At 38.6% G+C, this 11773-nt stretch overlaps 1 protein-coding gene across 3 annotated transcripts in view; it reads right to left on the bottom strand.

Moving 5' to 3' along the window:
• LOC123755218 (next to BRCA1 gene 1 protein) overlaps positions 1-7469 on the bottom strand; it is a 28395-nt gene extending 20926 nt beyond the window's left edge. For 2 of the 3 annotated variants that reach the window (XM_045737671.2, XM_045737679.2), the window contains exons 1-6: positions 6987-7469; positions 5491-5562; positions 4396-4437; positions 2974-3214; positions 1090-1472; positions 72-195 (exon numbers count right to left, since the gene is read on the bottom strand). In XM_045737671.2, coding sequence (XP_045593627.2) covers positions 72-195; positions 1090-1472; positions 2974-3214; positions 4396-4437; positions 5491-5562; positions 6987-7328 — 1204 coding nt within the window. In that variant the 5' untranslated portion in view covers positions 7329-7469. The remainder of the gene's footprint in view (positions 1-71; positions 196-1089; positions 1473-2973; positions 3215-4395; positions 4438-5490; positions 5563-6986) is intronic. The other variant, XM_045737686.2, reaches the window with a different exon arrangement.
• Between the last annotated feature and the right edge of the window lie 4304 nt (positions 7470-11773).

Here is an 11773-nt window from a genome sequence, read left to right on the forward strand (position 1 = left end):
TGTCATGGTTGATCAACTCGGTGAACATGCCCGTACAAGGAGTCAGAAATAAAAGCACATTCAAGCCTTACTAGTTAGTAAATCCACGCTATTTTCATGAGCAGATGGAGAAGGCGTGTTTCTCACATCCAGTAATACATCAGTGACCTTTTCGACAACCTGCTGGCTCACCTCCTCGGAGAGCTCTGAACGAAACTGAAAAATTCAAAGAAAAATTAACATTTTATGTATAATTAAAAAGCTATTATACTACATTCCTAGTGCTTTTTAATACCAGTAATGATATACTGTACAAACCTTTTATTTCATCTCACACATTATAGCATTGCTGTCCATAAAATCATTCACTACTTTTTGCTGGTTTACTTCATTATACTCTACGCTCATTAAAAGCGAGTCCCCATTCTCCTACTGATGGCTCTTTCCTCTGGATACAGCCACCTTATATGGCACGAGACACTCAAAACATTGTGAGGCCAAGTTACAAATTATTCCTCTCTACCAACTGTGATAAGGCAATTATCCCACCACCATTTACTGAAGTTACTGAGAATGAAAATCATTTAAATTGCACGATAGAGGACAATATTCTCTAAAGACTCATGTGGGCATTGCCTGCCAGATATCAAACCATCGGCCCCCACTACCAGCAATAATATCCCTCGTCATGAGTAACATGTCACTATTTCGCTGCCCTGGCGCGGAACGGTGGGCGTCAACTCACCATCACCCACAAATGTTTATACAATACTCTTTTTAAGCTTTCCGATCTCAATTTTTGTGCTACGTCGTTCAATTTGGTATCAAATTGTTCGCAATAGAATGTTCTAAAGGAATATCTGCATATAAGAACATAGGTCTCACTTTTCTCTACTTTAGACCTACCATGAATTAAATGCTCCAACCTAAAAAAAAAAAATTATTTACTGACTGAAGAATAAAGTTCTAGGCAGCCATATTTTATGAACAGACTCTGTCAAAGATCTACATTGAAGAATACTAGCATGAACAATAATCAAAACTCATTCAGTTATTCTTCTCACTGAAGAATAAAGTTAAAGAATAGTCTAGTTGGATCTTAGGTCTTACCTTGGACATGTACGAAGTGAACCACTCTGGTGGCTGTTCCGTGCTGTGCCTCTGCTTCTGTGTCACTCGTGGCCGAGCCCCTCCACCAGGTAACTGTCCACTACCTGCACCAAAAACATCTTGACTGGTGGGAATTTGTAAGGGTTCATTCTTAACCCTATGACTCGATGCATCAGACTTGAAAAGTAAATTAGTAGAAGGGATTCGCAAATCCTGAACAGGAGTCCCCTCCTTGCCGTGAGCATGTGAAGGGGATATGGCCGCCGTTGAGGCTGTTGTAGCAATGTTGGTGGGTGCAGTTGCAGTGTTCAGGGGCATGTCAATAGTGACAGCCTCATCACTGTTATACCCCCACACACCTTGCACATGACCTGGTATTGGACCTATGGGTACAGATACTATCAGAATTAACCTTCTTACATTTAAAACCAGGCTTTTTCACTTTATATTAAAACCAAAATAAGAAAAATCATTACAGGCAAGCTTAAAAAAATAAATGTAGATTAAATCAACAAAAATTAAGAAAATAATAACTAGATATTTAAAAAGAAAAGAAAAAATTCACATTTTATGATGCCAAACTTAGAAAATGATTGTTGTTGCCAAGCAGCACTTCTCATGATTTGACAAGCGGCAAATTTGAAATAATTTTGCTTAACCAGAAGCAAACAAGCCAAGGCAACCAACCTAACTAATCAAGGCTGATACTCATTAGGCCAAGAAAGCATCAATATTTTGGTGCTTGTGATTTCACTAAACCATCAAGACAGTCATTATGACAATCAGGTCGAACACTTCAAAATTGCAGTGCACTATGTGTAAGGACAGGGTGTGCCAAGATGTTGTCAAGAACCAATAACCAATGATTCACCAGTCAATCCTAAGATTTGTCCTTGCCTTTGCAAGAATTATTTTCCTATGTGCACCTTTGGACTGGCACGTAACCTATTCATTTACTTGGGTAGATTAATTAGCGTACAAAGAGATGAATATTTTTACACCCAAGTGTTTTTGGTTCTGAGTTTCTTATGGAACAATCTGGAAGATGGAGACAGCAGCTGGTACAAGGAGGTGCAAGGATGATGTCATCAATAGCCAATGGGAAGAGTTCAAGACAAAGGTGTGGCTGAAGGTAGAGCCCAATGATTGGCTAGAGCTCGTGTGAGGCATCAAGGAGTGAACATGTTTTGGCGAGTGTCGTCTTTTGCTGCTGAAAGTCTATTTGTCAGGAAGAGTGACAATAACTTCTCTCAATCTGCTAATCAATTCTATGCTATTAATTCTATTTCCAGACGTTATAATCCTTTATCACTTACATTGTAGGATTCTAAATATTACTTTTCCCCTAACAGTACTTTTAGTGAACATAGTACAGGTACACACACAGAAATTACAATAACATGCTATATCAAATGAACAAATCCACAAGGGCCTGAAGTGCGTAGGTTCGAACCCTTATCAAGGTCCTTGTGGATTTGTTCATAGTAGTATAGGTATTTGATTGAAATTCTGGGTCAAGTTGTGGAAGGTCTCAAATATTTGTAGATGATTTGCAGTATTACTAAATGATTACTTTTGTGAATGGTCTACAGTGTTTGTGGATGATCTACAGGCCACAGTACTTGTTCATACAAACCAAGCCATCTTGTAATATTGCTAATACCTGGTAAAATGCTCCTTGGTCTGAAGTTAAACAATTTTATGCTTCTGTCTTGAAGAAGAGTATAATAAATTTGCTCAACCATTCAAATATTTTCCTTATTTTATAAGCAATGTGTGTGAATCAAGTCCTGAAAGTTTCATTAAATTAATGAACGTGATGGCTTCTAGATACCCAAACTCAAACAAAAAGAGCAATGACCATTCACTCCTATTACTGTATACCTCTGTCTGGGGAGAACAATCCTGGAAACAGCTTCCTCTCAGTCCCAACAGCCTTCGCCACAAAACCCGATTCTTTCGGTGGTGAGGAAGCTTTGAAAAATGAAATCCCTCCTTCTTTTGGAGGGGACGAGCTGACTCTCTTTATACCAGAGGAGACAAGAGACAGCACAGTGGGCAGGCCACCTTGTCTTGTGATATCTAATACCATTTTATCATGGACTTCTGCTTTTTTCTTTGCAATCTGAAAGTTAAGATAATTTAAAATGTTAATACAGTACAATGTAGTCTACTTTATTTAAACCCAGCAAGCAAATAATATTTGGAAAAAATATCACACTAGAAGTTACTTTTTTTTGCAGGGATATTCCTGCACGGGCCCTAAGCCTCTGGCTGGCTCACTAAGAGTTGCTTGTTTCTGTTTTACTAAGGCTGAGTACGAGTGTTTATGGCTCGTATGGTCGCTTCAGTAAGATTTTGCCCCATGTGTTTAATATCAACAACGGCTCTGTTGAATCTAAGTTGAAATCTTAATGGGTTTGTAACTCTGCACTGTGCTAGATAATGTTCCAGTGGTCTGTCGGGCATGTCTCCACAGTGCTAACATTCCATCTCATCTTCTGGAACCTTTAAGCCTATTTCCCATGCACATGGGTGACTAATTTCAAAACTTAATTACATCAAAATCATTACACCATTCAACCTTACATATGCTCTACAGTACTTCCTACACAGACAATTTCCACAGCCTTTAATGAGCTTGTCCAACCTCATGTTTCCTTGTCACACTATAAAGGAAACCCTTAAATAGTTCAGTTAAGTGAAAGTCCTACATCATGGTTCACCTGACTAAAAATGGTTTACACAACTAATCTCAGATGGCAATTCAAGCACAGAAGGTAATCACAGAGAGCAATTGGCACTGTGTAACTGTTCAAAGTCTTCCTGGCCGTTTATAACCCCCCCACAAATGTGGTAAAATGGCTAAAAAAAGCCGACCCTAAGGGGTTGCATGGGGCAATATCAATAGATACTTTCTTTCATTACCATAAGATGTGTCAAAAATCTCAAGCCAAAAAAAGTGACTTCATTTTCCAGATATTGTGCAGGCAAAATGGATTTTACCAAAACAGAAATACAGTGAAAACTATAGGATGTCCCTACCAGAGGTAACTAATTACACTTGTCCAACACAGAGAGAATGGAAGTCATTCCTCCTAAATATGAATTAAGTTTTCATAACAGTTGTGACACCATGTGGAAATTTTTGTTTTATCAATATCAAATTTGTTTCTTCATTGTGAACAATAACCTCAAAACTGTATATATCAGACAACCTATATAACTTGTAGCAGTGGATACATTTATACAGAGAAACAAGACACACTCCATAGTAATATTCTAGCAATAAATAAATAAACCCACCTTCAATGCTTCACGGTACTCTTCATCAGATTCTATAGGAAGCTGAAATGACAAAAAATGGGTTAAAGTTAAAAATGGGTTAATTATTACATTTAATATAATCTTTTCTACCTACAGAAATGTACAGTATTACAGTCTTATCAATATTTCAAATCCATTCTTTCACAGTAAAGTGTGTAACTCCTGTCATAAAGGAGTTTAAAAGCAGAAATAGAGGGAATAAAATGCAGAAGTACAAAAATAGTAATGTACACTGTATTGATTTTGACCAAAAAATAGAAAAGCTGCTAAAAGAATATGAAACAGACATTTACATTAGAGCACAACTTCCAAATGAAATAACACCCACATCAGTTTGCTAAGCTCTGGAGTGTCTCATCTGCAGAGTGCATGATACCTGGTTGATGGGGTTCTGGGAGTTCTTCTACTCCCCAAGCCCGGCCCGACGCCAGACTTGACTTGTGAGAGTTTGGTCCACCAGGCTGTTGCTTGGAACGGCCCGCGGGCCCACATACCCACCACAGCCCGGTTGGTCCGGCACTCCTTGAAGGAAACAATCTAGTTTCCTCTTGAAGATGTCATTTGTGATACAAAAGAAGGTAGCAATTACAGAACCCTCCAGATGAAGAGAATGTAAGTGTGAAAGTTAGATAAGATAAGAGTCTAATGCTCTGTGTCTCGGTCATTTCTCTGAATCATTAAGGCCAAATAAGAATACAGCACACATACTCATGGATTTCTATGTAAAGATTGCTTAAATGTAAAATCCTTAACACTATAGAATAAAACAAAAATCTAGGATAAACATATAATTGATTCTACATTTCCTTAAGTTTTCAAGAACAAATAAAAAATAAAAAAAACAATCATTAACTCTGGGTAGGAAACAAATTTTAAGTTTAGTCAGACATTAAAATAATAATGTACTGATTATCGCAAACAATTGAAGTTTTAACCCTTGATATTACTACTGTATATTTGGTGCTGTACAGTATAACAATGTCAAACACAGGTCAAGAAAAGTCCCTCCCCTCCTCCAATTCAAAATATCCCTTTACAAAATATTAGGTACAAGAGTGTCGATACATTACGTACCTTGTCGCCTTCATCATCATTGTAACTGACACAAATATTCTCCTGGTGGTTCATACTCAACAAATTCTGAAACTGAAGATATCTATGTTAAAAAAAAGATGTTTTAAGATTCCTTTGGCATTTCTAGAATAACTGCCGAACTCTATATTCAACATTTCCATACAAAGTTACAATCACAGAAAAACTTTACACAAGAACAAGTAACTGCCACTCAGTTCTCTGATAATCATCAGATGAGTCAACCACCAAACCTGCTAGCAGATACCATCACCTTACACAATAGGATTCTAAAACTAAACCATGTCAGGTGCTTCCTGACAAAAACAAAACTCAGATCATGAAAAGAGGATGCTAGGAAAGGAATGAGTAAATTAAAATATGTTCAGAAAGGCATTTTCTTATGCAGTACACCAGGGGTTTATCTGTCTAAAGTAATAGTTTCTCAGTCTAGAGCAGTATTTCTTAACTGGGATTCTGTGGAACCCTAAGGTAACTAGAGGGTTCCACAAGACAGTTATAAATAGGCTACTTCTAATCATAAGCAAATATATTTCTGAGTCACTATTCTGTTGAATTTCTCTAATTTGACCACTAAAAAGAACAGAGAAAAATCATCTCCTTATAGTTGACAATGAAATCTGTGTCTTTATCTAAAGTATAACCTAGAATTATTTTAAGGGTACAAAGGTTGAGAAATGTTAGTCAAGAGTATGCATATTCCTGGTACTCTCTCTGGTGTGTGTATGTTCCAAGTTTGCTCTATTGTCTAGAAGAAACTCGGGACGGACAGACGTGGATGGACGGACACGCATGCCCCCCCCCCCCCCTCCCACCAGAAAAGATTAGAAAATCTAATCTTTCCTGGTAGCATCCATTATTTCAATGAGTACAAATTATTTTGATCAATATATTTAAAAACCTTGTTTACATCACCTTTGTAATACCCATTTATCCCTGTATATACTTCAATTATGTCATCCCTTACTCTTCATCTTCCTGGTGAATGTAAAGTAAGCTTTCTTAATCTCTCTACGTTTTCCACACTGACACTAAAAAAAGTTCTACATTTGTACTGTTAATCATCTACATTTCAACATTTAAACCTCTACAACAACAACACACACTTTCCACATCTTGACATTTTTAACTTGGATCTTAGACTAATGCTTTCAAACATCAGAGGTGATACCTTTGCCTTTATTTAAATAAAACTTTCAAACCAGCAGTACAATCAAGAGGTGCGAGGATATGTATATGTTTATCTCTCAGAATGTTTGGTAATATGTTTATTGTTTGTGATGTGTGTCTATGTATGTATTAACACGATGTACTGAACGGGGTGAGAATAGCTTGAGCTACCTCATCCCTTTGTGTGTATTTTACCTCAATAAACTTATTTCAAATTTCAATTTCAATCAAGAGGTGACAAAGGAAGAGGCACAGGACAACAGCGTCTTTCAAAATATCCCAACATCTCAGAGTCTAATAATACTCACGAGGTAAGACTTAAACTTCTTCCAGTCTAGCTGAGCCAGGTCCTGGTCCATCAGCCCCACCTCGCCCACCGTCTTCCCGTAGAACTGGATAGAGAAGACCACAGCATCCACGTCGGGTTTAGGACTGGGCTTCGTAGGGGCATCCATGATAGTGGTGGAGGTGATGGGTGCTGCAGCAGGCGCAGCAGCAGCTGTGTCGTCGACCGCTGGGATGGGAATTAGCGTCGCTGGTACTCCGTCGCTGCCATTACTGCCAGAGCTACCGTCTCCTCCTCTCAACTCGCCTTTTGCGATGCTGTCGATGATAGCTTCCTCCGATGTAGGGTTGATTCCGTACTTCATGGTCACAAGCGTTCATCAACTGTGAGATTCTAAGCGATGGGTCGAGGAATTTGCAACATAAGACCGCTCGGAAAAACGAGAAACTGCGTATAGCTTATGGCTGCAGACCTGCGCCTATGTACAGTGATGCATCTCGTGTTCGTTTTCTTTCACAGCTGTAGGGCATGGCTGAATGCCTTATATACAGTTTCACCCTGCTTGGTGAGCTTATAAACTAAACATTAGTTATTGTTTCTATTTGTATATAAACATAGAAATACATTATTTGCAATAAGATATATATATGTGTTTATATATAAATATAAACACAGGATTCTTCAGTAATAAAGATGTAAAGAAATCGGACACAAGCTATACAGCTGACGGACGGCGCATGCGCACAAGCATCAGCTGTTACCTGTAAACAAACAAAGACCACAACAAATAATAAATGTCAATGTGTCACCTAACCAAAAGAATAAAATGTATACCACCAAATTACATGTACCACACGATAGATATCTAAAGTCAATACAACGGGCTAAAATAAATGTTGTGAACGGCGGTATTACATCACGTTTTCCTACGGCAAGCCGGGGTCATGCGCACCTGAGTGGGCTTGTTGATAGTTAACTAATGGTGCAATCTGCCTATTTCTAGCTGCTATCCACGTGTATGTCAGGATAGTCTATACAACAAAGGAGCATACAACGGTTATACGTGATATATACACGGATACAAAGCAACGACAACATGCGGTCCACAAACAATATTTACCTGATGGCAACTAACTCAATTAGTGGCTTCGGAAGAGACAAGAAGCTGGTTTACCTCAATTTACCTAAGAGCCACTTAACATTCTAGTGGCTTCGACGAGGAAAGGAACCCGGTGGCTTGTCAGAGTCCTTGATAATCTTTTCTAGTTAGATTTTAAAATTTAGCAGATACGACTTCGGCGGGTAGGCGGTTCATGGATTTATATCACTGTAGGTGAAAAAGCATCTCCTATTTTCAGTCCTATATTGTGGCTTGTTGAGCTTGAAATCATTGCTCCTTCTCAAGAAGAAGTGCCATATCTAATCTTCTGAAGAAATTGTCTGGATCAACATCCTTTAAATTGCAACCCGTCCTCAGACAAAGTCTATTCCATCCAGCGGTCGACCCTAAAGACGCATTCATAATTGTTAACATTCTTTTCATTCAAAACAGTTATTTTCTCGTAAATTAATATTTTATATATTAGCATACTATGCAAATTTAGGCATTAGTTAGATTAGGTTACGTGTTTAAGTTCTGTTGGCGATTATTTGTATTTGTAGTACGTGAGTGAATTAAGCATTTACAGCGTTATAGTTTGAACAAAAGTCGTCAGCGAAGAACTTGTTCCAAAAGTCGGTTTGGTGCCTTCTTTTGATAATTACTTACTTGTTCCGGAAGTGTTCGGATATCATCAGTTGTGAGTCGTGTGTAAACCGCAGCCCGTCCTCCAAAGACCCAAAAGTGATTCCATGCACCCACCAAACCCCCTGTTTATGAATGAAAAACGGTTTACACACGACTCGCAACTGATTTCGTTCGAACACTTCCGGAACAAGTGCTTCAGTGTTGAATTTTGTTCGAACCACAACGCTTGAAATGCTTCACCCACAAACTACAAATACAAATAATCGCCAACGGAACCTAAACACCTAACCTATGCCTAAATTTGCCCGAAACGCATTGCGTAATAGTGGCTTTAGGCATTGTATGTACTAGCTCTATTTATATATCAATCCATTAATGTAACATCACTTGTATGTATGTACCTTACCTGAATAAACATATTTATTATTATTATTTAGTATGCTAATATATAAAAATATTAATTTATATGAGAAAATAACTGTTTTGAATGAAAAGAATGTTACAAATTATGAATGCGTCTTTAGGGTCGACCGCTGGATGGAGGACGGGTTGGTAAACCATTCTTCATTCATAAACAGAGGGATTAGTGGGTGCATGGAATGGACTTTGTCTGAGGACGGGTTGGTAAACCATTCTTCATTCATAAACAGAGGGATTAGTGGGTGCATGGAATGGACTTTGGCTTTTCTTTATGAGGACGGGCTGCAAATTGTTCAGTATTTTTAAAAAATCAATGACATCCGCCCTGTCATGCCTGGTTTGAAGTGTTGTTAACCCTGTGGCCCGCAATCGTGCCCGAGTTGACTTTGTTCTGGAGCGATTTTTGTTGTTTGGTGTTGCACTTTCTCCAGAGCAGCTATGTCCGTCTGAAGATGAGGTGTCCATGCTTGGATACAGTAATCTAAATGTGGGGGGGGGGAGCGCACCAGATATTTATACAGTTGACTCACTGCCTTCTCTTCCTTGAAGGTAGTCCTTGAAGTCAAAAGTACGCTTGATTATTTCAAGGGTTTGATGAATGTTTTTTTTATTGCTGTTCCTAGCTATATAACATTCATTGAGTGGTGGATTTTGACTCCAATGTTCTTTTCTTCGTCAATCTGCTGAAATGTAATGTTATTAATTTGGTAGTTGTGGCGTGGATTGTTATGCCCCACATGCATTTTTGAAAATGGTAACTAGCTATTTTTTATTATTCATATATACAAAGAGTTCTCTCATTCTTGTAAGGCCATTAGCACGCATAGCGTTTCGGGCAGGTCCTTAATCAGAATTTTTCACAAGAATACGACCCACCAAATCCTTTACCAACCAGGTACCCATTCACTGCCGGGTGAACAGAGGCCACAGTTAAGGATTGGCGCCCAGTCAATCCTCCCAGGCCAGGATACGAAACCAGGCCAAAGAGCTCGCGAAGCACTGAGCAAGTGACTTACCACTGCGCCATGGGGACCACAAATCCAAATGGGATTTATACAGACAATTAAAGGACTCCCAGTTGATGTAGTATTCATTGACTACGCTAAACCTTTTACCTGATGTACATGAGGGCCACTAACTCTAGTGGTCTCGACAAGGACAGGAAGCCGGGGGCTTGTCGAAGGTCTCCCCATTTGCTTTGAGGATGTTAAAACAACTCAGTTTAGGCACTTACGGCTTCGGCCGGTAGGCGGTTCCATTAGTGGTGAAAAGCATCTCCTGTTTTCAGTCCTACATTGTGACTTGTTGAGCTTGGAGACGTCGGTCCTTGTTTGTGTTACATCTGACCTTTTGAGGAAATTGTCCCGATCAACATCCTCTAACTTATTTAGCATGTTAAAAGTTAAATGAGATCCGCCCTATTATGCCTGGTTTGTAGTGTTACTCCCCTGTGGCCATCAACCGTTCCTGGTACGAGAGATGACAGTTTTGGAATGACTTTTGTTGCCCGGTGTTGCACTTTCTATAAAACAGCTGTTTCTGAAAATGAGGAATACATGCTTGGATTCAGTAATCGAAAACTGGGGCGTACTAGATATTTATGCTGTTAAATCATAACCTTCTTTTTCTTGTAGTCAAGAGCACGCTTGATTATTCCAAGGGTTTCGTTAGCTTTTCTGACTGCTGCTCCTACCTGATTTGCAATTTTTAGTGAGTAGTAGATTTTGACTCCAAGGTCCTTCACCAATCTGCTGTAATGTATTGCTATTGAAATTTAAATTGAAATAAGTTTATTGAGGTAAAATACACACAAAGGGATGAGGTAGCTCAAGCTATTCTCACCCCGTTCAGTACATCGTGTTAATACATACATAGGTACACATCACAAGCAATAAACGTATTACCAAACATTCTGAGAGATAAACATCTACATTTCCTATGTAATGCTATTAATTTGATAGTTGTGTCGTGGGTTGCTGACACACATGCAAGGTCTTGCATTTGTCGATATTAAAACCAGTCGAAATTATTTGCCAGTCGTCTGACCATTTGTGAAATTCATGTAGATCTCTTTGTAAAGCTTCAATGTCATTAACTTTTCACACTTTATCATAAATCTTTGTGTCATCTACAAATTTGATGATGTGGTTTGTAATATTCTCGTCTATGTGTATATGACATAAAGGGTAGGCTTCAATATGGACCCCTGTGATAGGCTCTAAAATGGACCACTGTGGTAGGCTACTTTCCACATTTCTCCATTCAGATTCGTTCCCATTTAGCACGACCATTTGTTTTCTTCCTTTCAACCATTATTTCATGGTTGAGGAAGTGGTTGTCCCGCTGAACTTTAAAGAGTAACAGAGTTTTTGCATTTACGGCATCAGCTAGTGGGTGATTCCATGATAACCCTGTTGGTAAAATGCATTTCCTATTTTCAGTCCAACATTGTGGCTTATAATTTTTAGTAATTCATTGTGTCGGAAGACAGGAAGTCAGAGCATATTCATACATGTTAGGCTTTTAGATGTTAGATGTCAGGTAATGAATTTATATCCTGTGTATTATTGAATCTAATAATGCGAATAATCCAATAATATTGAATCCAATAAACTGCGAATCCAGATTCGTAGTTTATATTG

Source organism: Procambarus clarkii, chromosome 55, assembly GCF_040958095.1.
Source record: "Procambarus clarkii isolate CNS0578487 chromosome 55, FALCON_Pclarkii_2.0, whole genome shotgun sequence".
Classification (NCBI taxonomy): Eukaryota; Metazoa; Arthropoda; class Malacostraca; order Decapoda; family Cambaridae; genus Procambarus; species Procambarus clarkii.